This window comes from Oncorhynchus keta, chromosome 11, assembly GCF_023373465.1.
Source record: "Oncorhynchus keta strain PuntledgeMale-10-30-2019 chromosome 11, Oket_V2, whole genome shotgun sequence".
Classification (NCBI taxonomy): Eukaryota; Metazoa; Chordata; class Actinopteri; order Salmoniformes; family Salmonidae; genus Oncorhynchus; species Oncorhynchus keta.
The window spans coordinates 34495964-34517069 of NC_068431.1; the positions used below are offsets into that span (position 1 = coordinate 34495964).

Consider the following 21106-nt stretch of genomic DNA (forward strand, 5'->3'; position numbering starts at 1 on the left):
AGTTTTCCGTTAGAAGAGAGGAGTTCCCCACGCCTCTCTTCTTATTAATTACAGATCTCCTCTACCCGTCCATCTGCATGCCGACATCTAGGGCTCTACTGGCGTGTGAGATAGAGGGGTTTTACTTTTACTGTTTTCCACTGGCTGTTTCTGTTTTAGGCTCCTTGACAGTTCAGGTTTATCTCATTAAGCAAAACATATGCAGTGGGGCAAAAGGGTATTTAGTCAGCCACCAATTGTGCAAGTTCTCCCACTTAAAAAATGAGAGAGGCCTGTAATTATCGTCATAGGTACACTTCAACTATGACAGACAAAATGAGGGAAAAAAATCCAGAAAATCACATTGTAGGATTTTTAATGAATTTATTTGCAAATAATGGTGGAAAATAAGTATTTGGTCAATAACAAAAGTTTATCTCAATACTTTGTTATATACCCTTTGTTGGCAATGACAACAAGGTTTTCACACACTGTTGCTGGTATTTTGGCCCATTCCTCCATGTAGATCTCCTCTAGAGCAGTGATGTTTTGGGGCTGTTGCTGGGCAACACAGACTTTCAACTCCCTCCAAAAGATTTTCTATGGGGTTGAGATCTGGAGACTGGCTAGGCCACTCCAGGACCTTGAAATGCTTCTTACGAAGCCACTCCTTCGTTGCCCGAGCGGTGTGTTTGGGATCATTGTCATGCTGAAAGACCCAGCCACGTTTCATCTTCAATGCCCTTGCTGATGGAAGGAAGTTTTCACTCAAAAGCTCACGATACATGGCCCCATTCATTCTTTCCTTTACACGGATCTGTCGTCCTGGTCCCTTTGCAGAAAAACAGCCCCAGAGCATGATGTTTCCACCCCCATGCTTCACAGTAGGTATGGTGTTCTTTGGATGCAACTCAGCATTCTTTGTCCTCCAAACACGACGAGTTGAGTTTTTACCAAAATTATATTTTGGTTTGATCTGACCATATGACATTCTCACAATCTTCTTCTGGATCATCCAAATGCTCTCTAGCAAATTTCAGACGGGCCTGGACATGTACTGGCTTAAGCAGGGGGACACGTCTGGCACTGCAGGATTTAAGTCCCTGGCGGCGTAGTGTGTTACTGATGGTAGGCTATGTTACTTTGGTCCCAGCTCTCTGCAGGTCATTCACTAGGTCCCCCCGTGCGGTTCTGGGATTTTTGCTCACCGTTTTTGTGATCATTTTGACCCCACGGGGTGAGATCTTGTGTGGAGCCCCAGATCGAGGGAGATTATCAGTGGTCTTGTATGTCTTCCATTTCCTAATAATTGCTCCCACAGTTGATTTCTTCAAACCAAGCTGCTTACCTATTGCAGATTCAGTCTTCCCAGCCTGGTGCAGGTCTACAATTTTGTTTCTGGTGTCCTTTGACAGCTCTTTGGTCTTGGCCATAGTGGAGTTTGGAGTGTGACTGTTTGAGGTTGTGGACAGGTGTCTTTTATTCTGATAAGAAGTTCAAACAGATGCCATTAATACAGGTAACGAGTGGAGGACAGAGGAGCCTTTTAAAGAAGAAGTTACAGGTCTGTGAGAGCCAGAATTCTTGCTTGTTTGTAGGTGACCAAATACTTATTTTCCACCATAATTTGCATATAAATTCATAAAAAATCCTACAATGTGTTTTTCTGGATTTTTTTTCTTCTCATTTTGTCTGTCATAGTTGAAGTGTACCTATGATGAAAATTACAGGCCTCATCTTTTTTAAGTGGGAGAACTTGCACAATTGGTGGCTGACTAAATACTTTTTTGCCCCACTGTATATATAGTTTTGCATTTTTTTTAGGTAGATGTCAAAGACAGTGTTGGTCATGGTGCCTGTTCGTGTCATATTTAGTTTTCCATGTGCAAAGAGATGACGTTCAACAGAGCTGCCAGAGGAGGGGTGTGTTAGAGGGTCGGGACATGGTAGCAATAGATCTGTTTTAATGAAGGAAAGGAAACCTGTGGTGGGTGGCTGTGTGCGTGTGTGCGCATACATTTGTGTATGCATGCATGTGTGTGTGTGCATGTCTGTGTGCGTTTGTCTGATGAGAGAGGAATTATAATTGAACCAAGAAAGGGGATGTGTGTGTGTGATCTGGCCTGTGGATGGATGGAGAGCTGGAGAGCTGCTCCAAGGCTGATGGTGATCCACTTCATCCCGCTTGTGTAACAGATTGTTTTATCACAGATTCCAAGACAAGACCGGCCCAGTGATAAAAATCACTGCTTTCCACTCCACCTCCCCTCTTTTCTCTCTCTTTCTTCCCTTCCCTCTCCTTCTCTCTCCATCCCGTGGCTCTTCTTTCTCTCTCTATTCTCCAACTCTGTCCCTTCTCGAACTGCTCTCTGTCCCTTCTCGAACTGCTCTCTGTCCCTTCTCGAACTGCTCTCTGTCCCTTCTCTAACTGCTCTCTGTCCCTTCTCTAACTGCTCTCTGTCTCTTCTCTAACTGCTCTCTGTCTCTTCTCTAACTGCTCTCTGTCTCTTCTCTAACTGCTCTCTGTCTCTTCTCTAACTGCTCTCTGTCCCTTCACTAACTGCTCTCTGTCTCTTCACTAACTGCTCTCTGTCTCTTCTCTAACTGCTCTCTGTCTCTTCTCTAACTGCTCTCTGTCTCTTCTCTAACTGCTCTCTGTCTCTTCTCTAACTGCTCTCTGTCTCTTCTCTAACTGCTCTCTGTCTCTTCTCTAACTGCTCTCTGTCTCTTCTCTAACTGCTCTCTGTCTCTTCTCTGACTGCTCTCTGTCTCTTCTCTGACTGCTCTCTGTCTCTTCTCTGACTGCTGTCTGTCTCTTCTCTAACTGCTCTTTCTACTTCCCTATATCCCCCCCCCACACTTTGGCAACTCTGACTTCCTCTTCCCCTCCCCCCTGCTGGTGTGTTATAATATATTTCACTTTACTGGATGTATTAGAGGAATTCCTGGTATTTGGTGAACCGGAGTCCCTTCAATGTGATTTCAGACCCACTGGACAGCACTCATTAATCACCTCCCCGTGATGGCAAACTGTGTGTGTGTGTGTGTGTGTGTGTTCATGGGTGCCTTTGCTTTTCTGTGTGTGTGCGCGTGTCAGCCTCTCTCTGTCCGTCTCATCAGCAAACTAATCATATGTTGTCAGGAGAATGTGATTGTTGGAATGCCTGCTATGACAGTGTGTGTGTGTGATGTTATTTCTCCCTCTGTTAGTTATTTCCTGGTCATGAGATATTACCACTGGCACGTAGCTTCCTCTGGGGTTTGACTAGTCAGAGTATGTAGGAGTAGAACAAGTGTCTCCGGCTGTGCGGCTATCTGTCAAACGAACAGTGTCTAATATGTGTCTACTTTGTTTGGTGAAGAGTTTCTATGTAATGCACCTCACAAGAAATGTCATTTATTGTGTGTATGGTTGGACAGACGATAAGGACTAGACTTCAGTGTGTACTAAAGCGTTAAAGCATTAGATATAGTCTAGCTACGGCAGCTCTGTTAGGGCTACCGTCAGTACCTCATGCACCTTGCCCTGTAACAGTGATGTGGCGTGATAAGGAGGGCTTCCCGATTCTCGCCCTGCGCTCCTCGGCACTGATTCTCCGGCATCTGAGGGTCAGAGTTAGAGGGGAGAGGGCATGTCTCCTCTAACAAAGGATTAACAGTATAACATGCCCCACGGGGCACAGCCATGGCCCCTGACAGGAATGAGATATGGATGAGGGGAGGGAAGAGGGCCGGATGTTCGCTCACACCTCCTGCCCAGACTGACTGCTGAGCCTGACAGCAGAAGATAAGTCAGTTGTTGTACAGGGTTAGTGTGTGGTTGTGTGTGTGTGTGTGTGGTGTGTGTGTGTGAGCGAGCGAGCAGAGTAAGACTGCCCTGGGCGTGTCTCTCAGTACATCCTCTCAGTTGGTTGCAGACAAGCACATAATGACAGGAACTGTTCTTCATGGGGGATGAGGCTGACTTTAGCCATAATGGAATGAGAGGAGAGTGTTGTTGTCACTAATGGTGTCAGCAGGCTCGGCCTGAGGCCATCCCTCCAATATCTCCACATAAACAATCCAGGGGTTTTCAGCACTGTGTTTCTGCCTGCCCTGCTACCTAGACATCTGACTGGCACCTGAAAGCTCAATGGAATTGCACTGAGCCTCTCCATCTGTCGGTCTGTCTTTGTTCCCTGTAATGTAGAAGCAGGTGGGCAGGCTGTTTGATGGGCCTACAGTATGCAGCCTGGACGGTGAGGGTTGGGGTGGGAGGAGAGCGGTCCGTATGTGAATGTGACTATATTCACTCGGCTTCTGCTGAAGTGTTCTATCCAAACTGTACCCTGCCAGGTCCGGACTGTAGTAATACATGGCAGTGTCAACAGGGAAGGAATTCACTTCACAGTGCTCAGAAGTCTAGTTGGTGAATCTCACAAAGTTAAACCAACAGAATACAATCTAATGTGAACCACCTGCTCCAGTACTGTACACTCATCACCTCTTCCTCTCTTCCCCTGATCTCACAGATTCCCCCTGTACCCTCGAGGAGAACGCTTTCAGTTTGAATATGGAGTCTACCTGATCAACAAGAACATCGCCCAGGTAAGACCATGGACCACTCACATATCTGTCAGACACATACCAACTATTTCCCGGGTAAGATGTGACAAACATGCCAGGTGGTCTGATGGCACTGAAAGGTTCTTGTGTGGGGAAACAGCCTTAGAGTTTGCACTGGTCTACAGGTTGTTACACATGTTTTGGATGGCTCAATCATGTCCATCTGTACTGGAGCCTTGTTCCTGTGTTCCTATCCCTTTGAATGGCCTGGAAACTCTCAATAAACATATGGAAAAACTGGGATGCATGCAGACACTCACTCACTCTTCTCTTCTCTGGAAAAGGGGCCAAACTCTTGCCCTGTCTGAGGCTGATGAAAGTGAATCTAATGTGTTGACCTGTGTGAGTCCCCTCCCTCAATCATTTAGCACCAAATATATACATTTGCATTCCATTCCCTGTCGTTGTCTCTTTCTCAAGCCAGCAGTGAGAATGTGGAATGAAGGAATTCGAATCTCTCCAGTGTATTTATTAGGCAGGGCAATTAACTCCAACAGGTGGCTGGGTTCAAATGACTGCATTTTAGGAGGTTTGGTCTTTGACGTAACCTGCTAGCTAGCTGCCATCCAAACTGCTGCCATCCTTTGTCCAACAACAAAAGAGAAAGAGATGTGGGGGAAAACTTTAGACAGCAAATTAAAATAAGCCTGAAAATCCCCAAGGAGAGTGGTAAAGGGTGCACGTTATGACCTTCATCAGCAGTACTCTTTATTTTGGACATATATATGTGTGGATCCCGGGTAAATAGTGTTTTATGTTGTGAAAATTCTAGAGTATGTGCTTTATGCAACAAAACTTTTTTCACGGTATGTTTGATGTATTTTTATGATTTACATTCTACATGAAAGGTTCATATATTTCCAGGGATTTTTAGAGTTATAGCCTGGTGATCTTTTTCTGTGGTGAGTTGCCCTAAATATTCTCTCTTCTGCTTCTCCGCCATGTTTAGAGTTAAAATACTAGCCTGGAAAAAAAGGGTTGAGGATTGCATGATTTGATTGATATTAATGTACTGCAGTAACTGTCATGTCGAAGGAGGGATATCAGTGCTGTATGTTTGGGAGTATGTACTGTACGATGGTATGTACGTACTGTACGATGGTATGTACGTACTGTACGATGGTACATATGTGCGTGCATGTATATGTGGTTGGCGAGCCAGATAATGGTGAGGTCATGCGTTTTTCTCAGTCCAGTATCTCAAAATCAAATTTGTCACATGCTTTGGAAACAACAGGTGTAGACTAACAGTGAAATGCTTCCTTACAGGCCCTTCCCAACAATGCAGAGAGAGGAAAAAAATAGGTTTCAATTAATCAATCTTTCAATTATAACACTAGAAATAAATGCAATGAGTAATGGTAACTTGGCTAAAAACACGGTGTACCAGTAACAAGTCCATGTGCAGGGGTACGAGGTAATTGAGGTAGATATGTACATATAGGTAGGAGTGAAGTGACTAGGCAAGGTGGACCGGATAAGACAGGAGAAGTACTCCAGATATAACAAACTGACCCTAGCCCCCCGACACATAAACTACTCCAGTATAAATACTGGAGGCTGAGACAGGAGGGGTAAGGAGACACTGTGGCCCCATCGGATAATATCGTACGGGGCCAAACTGGAAGGTTATAACCCCACCCACTTTGCCAAAGCACAGCCCCCACACCACTAGAGGGATATCTTCAACCACCAACTTACCATCCTGAGACGAGGCCCGAGTATAGCCCACAAAGATCTCTGCCACTGCACAACCCAAGGGGGGGGCGCCAACCCAGACAGATAGATCACGTCAGTGACTCAACCCACTCAAGTGACACACCCCTCCTATGGACAGCATGGAAGAGCACCAGTAAGCCAGTGACTCAGCCCCTGTAATAGGGTTAGAGGCAGAGAATCCCAGTGGAAAGAGGGGAAATAGCCAGGCAGAGACAGCAAGGGCGGTTCGTTGCTCCAGAGCCATTCTGAGCCTTTCCGTTCACCTTCACACTCCTGGGCCAGACTACACTCAATCATATGACTTACTGAAGAGATGAGTCTTCAGTAAAGACTTAAAGGTTGAGACCGATTCTGCGTCTCTCACATGGGTAGGCAGACCATTCCATAAAAATGGAACTCTATAGGAGAAAGCCCTGCCTCTAGCTGTTTGCTTAGAAATTCTAGCGACAATTAGGAGGCCTGCGTTTTGTGACCGTAGCGTACGTGTAGGTATGTACGGCAAACCTTGAAGGCTAGCACTGGAGTATTGTTTGGTTCTAGTCAAGATTCTAGCAGCTGTATTTAGCACTAACTGAAGTTTATTTTGTGCTTTATCTGGGTAGCCGGAATGTAGAGCATTACAGCAGTCTAACCTAGAAGTAACAAAAGCATGGATTCATTTTTGGACAGAAGGTTTCTGATTTTTGCAATGTTACGTAGATGGAAAAAAGCTGTCCTTGAAACAGTCTTGATATGTTCTTCAAAAGAGAGATCAGGGTCCAGAGCAACACCGAGGTCCTTCAGTTTTATTTGAGACGACTATACAACCATCAAGATTAATTGTCAGATTCAACAGAAGATGTCTTTGTTTCTTGGGACCTAGAACAAGCATCTCTGTTTTGTCCGCGTTTAAAAGTAGAAAGTTTGCAGCCATCCACTTCCTTATGTCTGAAACAAAGGCTTCCAGTGAGGGCAATTTTGGGGCTTCACCATGTTTCATTGAAATGTACAGCTGTGTGTCATCCGCATAGCAGTGAAAGTTAACATTATGTTTTCGAATGACATCCTAAGAGGTAAAATCTAGAGTGAAAACAATAGTGTTCCTAAAACAGAACCTTGAGGAACACCGACATATACAGTTGATTTGTCAAACCATTCACAGAGACAAACTGATATCTTTCTGACAGATAAGATCTAAACCAGGCCAGAACTTGTTCGTGTAGACCAATTTAGGTTTCCAATTTCTCCAAAATAATGTGGTGATCGGTCTAGGAGCACAAGGATAGATGCAGAGCCTCGGTCTGACGCCATTAAAAGGTCCTTTACCACCTTCACAAGTGCAGTCTCAGTGCTATGATGGGGTCTAAAACCAGACTGAATCATTTCGTATACATTGTTTGTCTTCAGGAAGGCAGTGAGTTGCTGCGCAACAGCTTTTTGTAACATTTTTGAGAGGAATGGAAAGTTCAATCTAGGCCGATTTTAGTTTAAATATTTTCTTTATTATACTTCCATCTTTTATTAAGTTGGCTGGCGTAGAAAGTGATATGGCAACGGGATCAGGGCGCAGCAGGAGGGACAGCTTTGAAGTGGCAGTCTGGGAATATGTTGTTTTTATGTCAGGAGGGCAGGGTGTGTGTTTGTGTGTAGTGGGGTGCATCGAGTGTCAGGTGTCAATAAGGGCTCCCTTTCAGCTTCCTTTGTCTGACAAGACAGTTGCCTACACAGATTAGCAAGTGCAGCGAAAAACTGCTTTTGTTTCTAGCTCCAACAGTACAGTAATACCTGGCAATAAAAAACAATACACACATAATACATTTTTTTTTATAAAAAAATATCAGAACAAGCAATGTCAGAGACTGGAATATAAATATATATACATAGTGTGCGTATAGAGAGTATATGAATAGAAAAGGTGTGTACAGCAGTAGTTATATAGGATGAGCCTTGATGAGAATACAGTATATACATATAAAGTGGGTGAACTTGATTAAAGTGAACAGTGTTCAAACCGTAGATGGATGGCGGCATTCACACAAAACTGAAAGTGCGAACCACATCATTTAACCATGGAAAGAGGTATGGGAATATGGCTGAATATAAAAAATGTAGTTATTCCCTCCAAGGCTAACAAACAAGCGAAATGTCGATATAGGGACAAAGTGGAGTCGCAATTCAACGGCTCAGACACAAGACATGTGGCAGAGTCTACAGGCAACCACGGACTACAAAAAGAAACCAGCCACGTCACGGACACCTTCGTCACACTTCCAGACAAACTAAACACCGTCTTTGCCCGCTTTGAGGATAATACAGTGCCACCGTTGTTGCCCACTAACAAGGACTGCAGCCCCCTCTCCTTCTCCATGGCCGACATTTAAATGTGTTAACCCCCACTAGGCTGCTGGCTCAGACGGCATCCATAGCCACGTCCTCAGAGCATGTGCAGACCAGCTGGCTGGTGTGTTTATGGACATATTCAATCGCTCCCTATCCCAGTCTGCTGTCGCCACATGCTTCAAGATGGCTAACATTGTTCCTGTTCCCAAGAAGGCAAAAAGAACTGAACTAAATGACTACCGTCCCGTAGCACTCACTTTTGTCATCATGAAGTGCTTTGAGAGACTAGTCAAGGATCATATTACCTCCACCTTACCTGCCACCCTAGATCCACTTCAGTTTGCATACCGCCCCAACAGGTCCAAAGTCGACGCAATCGCCATCACACTGCACACTGCCCTATCCCATCTGGACAAGAGGAAAACCTATGTAAGATTGCTGTTTATTGACTACAGCTCAGCATTCAACACCATAGTACCCTCCAACCTTATCATCAAGCTGGAGGCCCTGGGTCTCAACCCCACCCTGTGCAAATGGGTCCTGGACTTTGACAGGCCGCCCACCAGGTGGTGAAGGTAGGAAACAACATTGCCATTTCCCTGACCCTCAACACTGAGGCCCCACAAGGATGTGGGCTCAGCCCCCTCCTGTACTCCCTGTTCACCCACGACTGCGTGGCCATGCACGCCTCCAACTCAATCATCAAGATTACAGAAGACAACTGTAGTGGGCTTGATTACCAACGACGAGACTGCCTACATGGAGGTGAAGGCACTCGGAGTGTGGTGTCAGGAAAACGACCTCTGACTCGACGTCAACAAAACAAAGGAGATGATCGGGGGCTTCAGGAAACAGCCGAGGGAGCACCCCCCTATCCACATCGACAGGACAGTAGTGGAGAAGGTGGAAAGTTTTAAGTTCCTCAGCGTACACATCACGGACAAATTAAAATCGTCCACCCACACAGACAGTGTGGTGAAGGTGCAACAACGCCTCTTCAGAAATTTGGCTTGTCACCGAAAACCCTGACAAACTTCTACAGATGCACGAGAGCATCCTGTCGGGCTATATCACAGGCTGGAACTGCACAGCCCTCAACCACAAGGCTCTCCAGAGGGTGGTGCGGTCTGCACAACGCATCACCGGGGGCAAACTACCTGTCCTCCAAGACACCTACAGCACCTGATGTCTCATGAAGGCCAAAAATATCAAGGACAACAACCACCTGAGCCGGGACCGATAGAAGCTGTTTTTCTGTCTATCTCAAGGCCATCAGACTGCTAAACAGCAATCACTAACTCAGAAAGGCTGCTACCTACGTAGACTTAAATCACTGGCCACTTTCATTAATGGATCAGTAGTCACTTTAAACGGTGCAACTTTAACGTTAATATATCTCACACTACTCATCTCATATGTATATCCTGTACCTTATACCATCTATTGCACCTTGCCTATGCCGCTCGGCCATCGCTCATCCATATATTTATATGTACATATTTTTATTCACCCCTTTTAGATTTGTGTGTATTAAGTAATTGTTGGTGAATTGCTAGTGCAGTAAGCTCTAATCTGTCAGAACTAGAAGCACAAGCATTTCGCTACACTCGCATTAACGTCTGCTAACCATGTGAATGTATCCAATTGAATTTGATTTGAACCCTGCTGGCTGGATGGACGGGGACAATATATCCATAGAGATCCATGACTCCGTAAAACAGAGTATTTTTACAGTCCCTGATGTCTCTCTGGAAAGAGATCCTCGCCCTGAGCTCCTCTACTTTGTCAAAGGACTGAGCGTTAGTGAGTAATATACTCGACAGTGGTGGATGGTATGCACGCCCCCTGAGTCTGACTAGGGCTCCAGTCCTTCTACCTCTTATGTCATTGGCATTTTGGGGCAGCCCCCGGGTTGAATAGAGCTGCATCGGGAAGTTCAAGTCGAATTACTGGTCGATTTCTGGTGTGACCGCTGATCTAATATCCTAAAGTTATTTCTGTCTGTACGTAATAATACAATAAATGTTCTGAGAATAAAATATAAATAATAACAACAAAAAACGAAATATTGTAAAGTTGACTAGAAGCGTGAAACAGGGCCACCGTGTCTGTCGACGCCATCTTGTTACTTGGACAGAACCCTGTTTGCCCTCCTTTTTCCTTCCTTGTGCGAACGACTCCCAAATGGATACTAGGATTTGAAGTGGAGACATTTGAAAGTTTGTTAACATGCATCTTTGCACTCTGGTCCCTATTTGCACCCCAGTAACATGATTTAAGCGTTACTAATGCCCTGTGCTTCTCACAGAGGGGCCTGTCCTATTCTAGCCCCTTTGAATGAGTGAACTACGTAATGAAGTGAGGGAGCACCCCCCTCTGTGCCAGAAGCTGGAGCATACTTTATATCGAAATGGTAACAGGTGTTATATAACGTTACTGTATCTTAAGTAGGAGGCCACAGGTGTTGAAAGTCTCTTTGCAGGGGGCAGAATCACTAAACCCTCAGATCCTGGGTTTCACACAGACAAATTAGCCATGTTTGTGAGACTGGGAAAGCTGGATCTCTGCCATGCTGCTGTGTTCTCGCTCGCTCTATACATCTCGCTCTCTCCTCCCTGTTATCCATACGCTCTTTTGTGAAACAGGCATGTGGGCCTGATTGGACTCCAAATGACGCTATGTAAAGGTTGAAGGGTGGGGGAACGAGAGTAGGGGTAGGTTGGTGGGCACAACAATTAGCTCTGAGTCACTAAGCCAGGGGTATTGTATTTGCCTGGTCTGGGAGCAGGATGCTCTGTGTTGCATGGGAATTAAAACGAGACCAACCTTGAGCTAGCTGACGGAAGGGGGGGGCAGAAGGCATGGGCACACCACCATGCCCAGCAACGAGGTCCATGGGGAAAACCTTCCACTTGCATGGCTCTGTCAACCTCCAAACTCCAGCTTCCAGGTCTCTGGCTGAGCACAACCTCATTACCCACAATGCACCCTTGGCGGTGCCTCTGGCCATACTGGTGGTCTGGAGCACATCAAAGGAATGCACCAGCCATTGAGAGAGAGTGGTGGCTCCATAAAACAAGGCTTTGACTCATGAGGGAGCCACTGTGGTTAGTGGAGGTGCCTGGCTGGGCTGCCAGCATGCTACGTTGGGAACAGGAGCATGAGCTGGGACGTAGCTAGCTTTTATTGCTGGAGCCAAGCGGCTGGAAAAGGCAGGTGTTCTAGCCTGATTGGAGAGTGATCTTAACGAATGAATGACAATAATAAAGATAAGGTGTTCTAGCTTGGCTGGCAGGATGTCTGATTGGAGAGTGATCTTAACCAATGATTATGACGATGGTAATAATGATGTGGAGTGGTGGAGATGCCGTCAGCTATTTTTGGTGGTTTATTTGTTTATGTATCCTAGCCATCCGTGTATAGAATGCATCAGTGTTACAACTCTGTCTCTTTCCCTTCCCCTCTTTCCCTTCCCCTCACACTCTCTCTCCACCCTCCTTGTTCCACCATCACCTACTCCCTCTTTTCCATCTATTCTCCTTGCTTAGTATTTGAGTCTTTCTCTCCTTTACATAACATCCGCTCCTCACCGTTCTGACAAAGCTCCTTTTGGACCCCAACAGGAGTGGTGTGAGAACTGCTTGGCAGGATATCCGTCTGTGTTTGTCTCACTTGATGATGTTCGCAGTGGATGGAAACCATATTAGCACTACTCAGGGCATCGTGCTACAGAGTTAGAACTCTACCCAGACCCCTCCTCCGTATTGGCTGCTTTCCCTCTCTTTCAAACCCAGTCAGAGCTACATAGCATGTGTAACTCTGACTGAATGTTCACAACGCCCCGTCAAAATTATCTCCAGCTATTACCTTATTTCCTTGGTCGGTTATTTTCTATTTTCTGGATGGATTTCAGCCGACAATGGGGCTTTGTGACCTGAATAAGCTGGCAATGATTTATTACTGAAATGAAGAGGATAGAAGTGGACGTTACTTTAGGTTTTCCATGTTGGCATTTCCCTAAACACTTGTGCGTTTACCCTTGGTCAGTCAACGTTCAACCTACAAGGCTCCAAAATAACAACAGTATGTCATGTACTGCCTGTATCCAATTATTTATATTCACAGGGGGTGCTGTTTTGAAGGCACTCCCCACACATTAAAAAAAATATTTGGAAGCTTCAGAAATGCATTTATTCATTTCTACGTTTGTTTTTTTTTGCCAAATTTATTCTAGTGCAGATCTCTTAATGCATACTTTTAAATTATATTATGTGAGCTAAACATAAACTATTTAAATGAAAAAATATATTAAAACATGTTCCTTATAGTATACTTTTTAGGAAGTTTTTAATGTTACTGTCCACACTACAACAACAACAAAAACACTTAAATACATGTAACTTTGTCCTTGAAACATTTAATTGAAATACTGTTGAATTCCATTCATTCCTATGGAGAGGACTGCGTCTTCTGGGGAGTGCAGAGACTTGTGATCCGTGACTCAACCACACAGCCTGGTCTGTCCAGGGTTCTGAAGAATCCAAGATATCGCGTCAGTCTGCACTCTGCACAGTCCCCTCTTAAACAACCAGCCTCTTTCTTTTGCTCTGCTCATCTGCCTCCGCAAAACTTCACAAACCAGGTTTCTGTGTCCTCCCAAACCAGGGCAGCAACACACTGTACCCTGTTTGTTTACCTGACCCTGATCCCATCCCCACCCACATTACATACATACCTCATCAAGAGGTACAGCAGGACCTGGAGTTGATCAGCTTCCCAAACCAAACTGCCTGCTGCCACTCACACGCTCGCCGATCTACTCTTCCCCCACAAAGGCAACATCGGTTTTCAATTTCACCGGGATTGATGTGGTAAACCTGTGGCGTAATGGATGGGACAGACACGCCCAGAGATGCAGCTTCTCAATGTACTACACTTTACATTCCCCCCCTGCAAGTCCCTTTGAGGAGGGAGGGAGCAAGTCAAGTTCTCTTTGAGACTGCAGGAAGGGTCATAAACATGTGTCTGTTTTTGTTTGAGCCTGGTGGTGAAGAATAGCTGCGATGCTCAAAGCAAAGTCCCATATGGCCACATGCTGAGGAATAACTGCCTGGGTAATAGGCCCTTTACATCTAATACGAAGCCCGTTCCACACCCCTGCCTCTGACAATGTGGTTTACATTGTAATGGCATTAAGCTGCCACTTTAAAGGGGATCTCTCTAACTTCTCAGACAGTAAAAAGCACTTCATTAGTCAACTTTATTTGTCACATTTCAAGCAAGAAATTGTTTTTGGCAGTGTAAGTGGGTTAAGTAAACGGGTAAGGGAGAGAGGGGGTTGATGCCCGCTGGATTGAGAGATTGTTAACTGTCTAGCAATAACAGCACCAGAGAGGGAGAACTCTGACAGCACTCCCAACCCTCTCTCACATTATTTATGAACTCCCCACACCTGTGTTCAAATAGGATTTGTTTTCTTTCAAACACTTTCTGTGTTTGAGCGTCCCTTGATAGGAAGGGTTTCCAGATCTCTTATTTCTTCTCGCAGTTGCCTTAGCGTATTCACACAAGTTGTCTGCTCCGCGACTCCTGTTTTTCGGATTGAATCTTCTCAGGTCCCGGTAGGGTAAGCTAAACTCTGTGTGAGCTGTGTGTACTGTCAGTCAGTCACCAACAGCCTGTGGGTGTGACCGCTCTCCCATTCCTATCCCTTCTATCTAAGGATATCGGGCTTCCTTGTCTTGTGCTGACTTAGCCCACCAGCTAGAGTGTGTGTTAGCCTCCGTACTCCGCGGCGAACCTTGTCAAGATATCCTCCACTGCTGTTCTCGTATTTATTTGTTATTTTTATTCAATCTTTATTTAACAATGCACGTCAGTTAAGAACACATTCTAATTTACAATTACAGCCTACCAAAAGTAAATTAAATAAAAATATAGGACAAAACGCATCACGACAAGAGAGACAACACTACATAAAGAGAGACCTAAGACAACATAGCATGGCAGTAACACATGACAACACAGCATGGTAGCATGACAACACAGCATGGTAGCAACACAACATGGCAGAAGCACAATGTGGTAGCAGCACAAAACATGGAACAAACAGTACTGGGCACAGACAACAGCACAAAGGGCAAGAAGGTAGAGACAACAATACATCACGCAAAGCAGCCACAACTGTCAGTAAGAATGTCCATGATTGAGTCTTTAAATTAAGAGATTGAGATATAGCTGCAGCGAACTGAAAAGACGTGCGATCCAGGGATGTGTGTGCTTTGGGAACCTTTAACACAATGTGACTGGCAGAAATGGTGTTGTATGTGGAGGAGGAGGGCTGCAGTAGAAATCTCAGATAGGGGGGAGTGAGGCCTAAGAGTGTTTTATAAATTACTGTGTATTGTTAGGCCTGCTTTCTTTAAGGCCACTACAAGTGTGGTTAAACAACCTCTGCTTGGACCCCAAGAAGGACAGAAACACCAAAATACAGGTGACAAGGGTATGCTACTCTACTTTGCGACTGTGGAGCAAGAGAGCCTACCAAACTACAGGTGTCCCTCTCGGATCAATTCCGGCAAGGTGGGAAGTAGTGATGACCGACACTTTACTAAGAGGCTGGGGAGTAGTGGAGCAACACAGGTCTGTACAGGGAACGTGGTGGAGGAAAGAGCACGTCAACCTGCTAGAACTTCAGACAGTTTACCTAACCCTAAATCACTTTCTGCCGGTTCTCAAACACAATCCTGTCCTCATATCAAGGGGGAACAAGGTCTGTACGATCTCTACAGGTGGCCCAACAACTCTTGATATTGGCTCTACCACATCTGGCCTCCCAACAAGCCATTTATCTCCTGGGCAAGGTGAATGAGGTGGCAGATTTCTTGTCGTGACAGAAACCACCCCCGGGGGAATGGGGACTTCACCCACAAGTAGTGAAGATGATATGGCAGTGGTTTGGAACAGCACACGTGGACTTGTTCGCCCCAGAGCAAACATCCCACTGCTCTCTGGTTTTCAATTCAATTCAATTCAAGGGGCTTTATTGGCATGGGAAACATGTGTTAACATTGCCAAAGCAAGTGAGGTAGACAACATACAAAGTGAATATATAAAGTGAAAAACAACAAAAATTAACAGTAAACATTACACATACAGAAGTTTAAAAACAGTAAAGACATTACAAATGTCATATTATATTATATATATATATATATATATATATATATATACAATGTACAAATAGTTAAAGGACACAAGATAAAATGAATAAGCATAAATATGGGTTGTATTTACAATGGTGTTTGTTCTTCACTGGTTGCCCTTTTCTCGTGGCAACAGGTCACAAATCTTGCTGCTGTGATGGCACATTGTGGAATTTCACCCAAAAGATATGGGAGTTTTTCAAAATTGGATTTGTTTTCGAATTCTTTGTGGATCTGTGTAATCTGGGGGAAATATGTCTCTCTATGGTCATACATTGGGCAGGAGGTTAGGAAGTGCAGCTCAGTTTCCACCTCATTTTGTGGGCAGTGAGCACATAGCCTGTCTTCTCTTGAGGGCCATGTCTGCCTACGGCGGCCTTTCTCAATAGCAAGGCTATGCTCACTGAGTCTGTACATAGTCAAAGCTTTCCTTAATTTTGGGTCAGTCACAGTGGTCAGGTATTCTGCCGCTGTGTACTCTCTGTGTAGGGCCAAATAGCATTCTAGTTTGCTCTGTTTTTTTGTTAATTCTTTCCAATGTGTTAAGTAATTATCTTTTTGTTTTCTCATGATTTGGTTGGGTCTAATTGTGCTGTTGTCCTGGGGCTCTGTAGGGTGTGTTTGTGTTTGTGAACAGAGCCCCAGGACCAGCTTGCTTAGGTTCATCTCTCTGTAGGTGATGGCTTTGTTATGGAAGGTTTGTGAATCGCTTCCTTTTAGGTGGTTGTAGAATTTAACGGCTGGATTTTGATAATTAGTGGGTATCGGCCTAATTCTGCTCTGCATGCATTATTTGGTGTTTTACGTTGTACACGGGGGATATTTTTGCAGAATTCTGCGTGCAGAGTCTCAATTTGGTGTTTGTCCCATTTTGTGAAGTCTTGCTGATTCAAGTATTTTTAGCCAAATCCTAATTGGTATGTTGAAATTTATGTTTCTTTTGGTGGCATAGAATGCCCTTCTTGCCTTGTCTCTCAGATCGTTCACAGCTTTGTGGAAGTTACCTGTGGCGCTGATGTTTAGGCCAAGGTATGTATAGTTTTTTTGTGTGCTCTAGGGCAACAGTGTCTAGATGGAATTTGTATTTGTGGTCCTGATGACTGGACCTTTTTTGGAACACCATTATTTTGGTCTTACTGAGATTTACTGTCAGGGCCCAGGTCTGACAGAATCTGTGCATAAGATCTAGGTGCTGCTGTAGGCCCTCCTTGGTTGGTGACAGAAGCACCAGATCATCAGCAAACAGCAGACATTTGACTTCGGATTCTAGCAGGGGGAGGCCGGGTGCTGCAGACTTTTCTAGTGCCCGCGCCAATTCGATGATATATATGTTGAAGAGGGTGGGGCTTAAGCTGCATCCCTGTCTCACCCCACGACCCTGTGTGAAGAAATGTGTTTTTTGCCATTTTTAACCGCACACTTGTTGTTTGTGTTTGTGTACATGGATTTTATAATGTCGGATGTTTTACCCCCAACACCACTTTCCATCAGTTTGTATAGCAGACCCTCATGCCAGATTGAGTCGAAGGCTTTTTTGAAATCAACAAAGCATGAGAAGACTTTGCCTTTGTTTTGGTTTGTTTGGTTGTCAATTAGGGTGTGCAGGGTGAATACATGGTCTGTTGTACGGTAATTTGGTAAAAAGCCAATTGACATTTGCTCAGTACATTGTTTTCATTGAGGAAATGTACGAGTCTGCTGTTAATAATAATGCAGAGGATTTTCCCAAGGTTACTGTTGACACATATTCCACGGTAGTTATTGGGGTCAAATTTGTCTCCACTTTTGTGGATTGGGGTGATCAGTCCTTGGTTCCAAATATTGGGGAAGATGCCAGAGCTAAGTATGATGTTAAAGAGTTTTAGTATAGCCAATTGGAATTTGTTGTCTGTATATTTGATCATTTCATTGAGGATACCATCGACACCACAGGCCTTTTTGGGTTGAAGGGTTTTTATTTTGTCCTGTAACTCATTCAATGTAATTGGAGAATCCAGTGGGTTCTGGTAGTCTTTAATAGTTGATTCTAAGATCTGTATTTGATTATGTATATGGTTTTGCTCTTTGTTCTTTGTTATAGAACCAAAAAGATTGGAGAAGTGGTTTACCCATACATCTCCATTTTGGATAGATAATTCTTTGTGTTGTTGTTTGTTTAGTGTTTTCCAATTTTCCCAGAAGTGGTTAGAGTCTATGGATTCTTCAATTGCATTGAGCTGATTTCTGACATGCTGTTCCTTCTTTTTCCGTAGTGTATTTCTGTATTGTTTTAGTGATTCACCATAGTGAAGGCGTAGACTCAGGTTTTCCGGGTCTCTATGTTTTTGGTTGGACAGGTTTCTCAATTTCTTTCTTAGATTTTTGCATTCTTCATCAAACCAATTGTTCATTATTGTTAATTTTCTTCGGTTTTCTATTTGAGATTTTTAGATTTGATAGGGAAGCTGAGAGGTCAAATATACTGTTAAGATTTTCTACTGCCAGGTTTACACCTTCACTATTACAGTGGAACGTTTTACCCAGGAAATTGTCTAAAAGGGATTGAATTTGTTGTTGCCTAATTGTTTTTTGGTAGGTTTCCAAACTGCATTCCTTCCATCTATAGCATTTCTTAATGTTACTCAGTTCCTTTGGCTTTGATGCCTCATGATTGAGTATTGCTCTGTTTAAGTAGACTGTGATTTTGCTGTGGTCTGATAGGGGTGTCAGTGGTGTCCCAGACTGTGAACGCTCTGAGAGATTCTGGGTTGAGGTCAGTGATAAAGTAGTCCACAGTACTACTGCCAAGAGATGAGCTATAGGTGTACCTACCATAGGAGTCCCCTCGAAGCCTACCGTTGACTATGTACATACCCAGCATGTGACAGAGTTCAAGAGCCCCCTGGGCATGGACACCTTTTCTCACACATGGCCAGAGGGCCTACTGTATGCTCTCCCGCCGAACCACCCCTCCCCCTGATCTTAGCAACGCTGCATAGGGTCTCTCAGGCTCAGCACAGGCTTATGTGGCCAGCGAGACCCTGGTTTCAAACCCTCCTCAGTCTTCTGGAGGGAGATCAGCTGCGATCCTGCTATTATCGAGACGTTACAGAATGCCAGAGCCCCATCGACCAGGATGATGTATGCTGGTCGCTGGAAGCTGTTTACCGAATGGTGGTCTACCAGGGCGGAGGAACCAGTGTCCTGCTCTGTACATGTTATATTGAGCTTCCTTCAGAAACTATTGGACTCCTGTCGCTCTGCCTCTATACCTTGAAGGTGTATGCCTCAGCCTTATTGGCTAACCATTTACGTATCAATCGAAAATTGGCAGTGGCCCACTACCTCATCTGCCAATTCTTATAAGGTGTCCGTCGGCTGCATCCTGGGACCTGCCACTAGTATTGGAGGTTGTGACGAAACCTTCTTTAGAGCACACAAAGAAGCCGGACATTAAATGGTTATCTCCGAGAACAGCATTCCTCTTAGCTACTTGCGAAACTTGTGAATGAGCTCCACACTCTTTCTGTGAGTCCGGTCTGCCTACGCTGGAAGGCAGATGACCTAGGTGTGACCTTATGACCCAATCCAGACTTTTTGCCTAAAGTTTTATCACCCCTTCACATCAATCAAGTCATTGAGCTGGTGGCCTGCTGCCCCCCTCCTTTCCAGAATGTGGAGGAGGAGCGAGCAAATCTCCTGTGTCCAGTCCGTTCTCTCAAATACTATATGCAAGCCACGGAGCACTACAGGAAGTCAGACCAGTTGTTTTTGTTCTTCGGTGGAAGTGAAAAAGGCCTTGCATTGTCCAAGCAGATGTTTTCACACTGGGTTGTGGATGCCATCACTCAGGCTTACAAGGGTGTAGGGCTCCCTGTCCTGTTAGTGTGATATGTCACTTGACCCGAAGTGTTGCCACATCCTGGGCTGCCCTGAGAGGCATCCCCCTGAATGTGCTTGGTCAACATCCCTGTTCTCAAGATTTTACAAGATCAACGTTGCATCCTGCCACACCATGGGCTCTGTCATTCTTTCAGGGGCATTGGTTCATTAATCAGAGGTTAGTAGTGTGACCTTGTTTGTATGAGTCATCCAACTTTCAAATGTACTGACTTATTGAATGTAACTATGTTTCTATGAATACCTGGATTACCATCAGTACTTTCCTGTCGCTTTAAATCTTTTGGGGGAGAAGAATCTCAGACAGTGCGTGGTCTGACGTACGGTTTTATATGAACCCCGAGGGCATGTCCTCCCATGCTGTCACGTCACCGGCTTGACTTTGGCTCAGTTGGTAGAGCATGACGCTTGTAACGCCAGGGTAGTGGGTTCGATTCCCGGGACCACCCATACGTAGAATGTATGCACACATGACTGTAAGTCGCTTTGGATAAAAGCGTCAGCTAAATGGCATATATTTATTTATTTATTTTATTTATTATTACTCGACCTGCAATGAGCGCGAGTGATATAATCCATACTTTCAACTATACTGACGGTCTTCCAGGTATTCATAGAACCATAGTTACATTCATAACTTCCGTTATACAGTAGCAGCAACACACTGCATATCACATAGTTCTGTTTTCTCTATATGAACCGGCCACCCTTGGAGCTGGAAGAAATCAGCAGGTTCTCCGTATCACACAGCTTCAGTATTTTTTTGTTTAAATAAATTAATAAAATGTTCTTCCCTCAGTGAGTGTAGTGATGAATGTTTCCAGGCATGGAGGGATATGGGGGAGACAAATAGGAACAGCCAAGGTCTCCCCCAGCCTCCCTCCCTCCCTCCCGGAGTTTAGTTTACTATTCTCTGGCCAAGTCTGAGAAGCAGGAGATGTGTGGGTAGTCTGGAGGAGAGGGGAGACCTGAACTGCTGGCTGCCCACTGCTACTGGAGGGAGGAAGTGTGGCTACTGCTGCTCCTGTCATTGTGTGTTCTTGTTCCATTTTCCATCACAGATGTTGCTGTAAGCTATGGTCAGTACCTATCCAGAGCCACTTAATGGGTAGATTGGGTCGGTCGATGGTGGAACCTTTTACGACCGGAACCAAGAGCTCCCGTTCCCCTTAACTGCAGAAGTGGTAGTGTGCCCAATGTTACCGTCTCTTAAGTGTTAACTGCCTACCCATATCAGGGAAGGCAGTTAACACTTGAGGGAATAGTGGCACCACTGGATCTTGGAGCTCGGCCCAACATTTACACCCAAAGCTAACGTAGGTTGTCGATACCACCTCTTACTTGGTTCTTTTTGGTATGTCCGTCCAGCTGAAGCAGAGTAACACTGTCAATCCCTTCTG

The 21106-nt window shown here is 44.8% G+C and overlaps 1 protein-coding gene across 1 annotated transcript in view; it reads left to right on the forward strand.

The window, feature by feature from the left end:
- Positions 1-21106, forward strand: part of LOC118390101 (UV radiation resistance-associated gene protein-like) — a 137055-nt gene that overhangs the window by 69252 nt on the left and 46697 nt on the right. The window contains exon 13 of the mRNA XM_035780325.2: positions 4491-4566. Within this exon, the coding sequence (XP_035636218.1) occupies positions 4491-4566 (76 nt within the window). The remainder of the gene's footprint in view (positions 1-4490; positions 4567-21106) is intronic.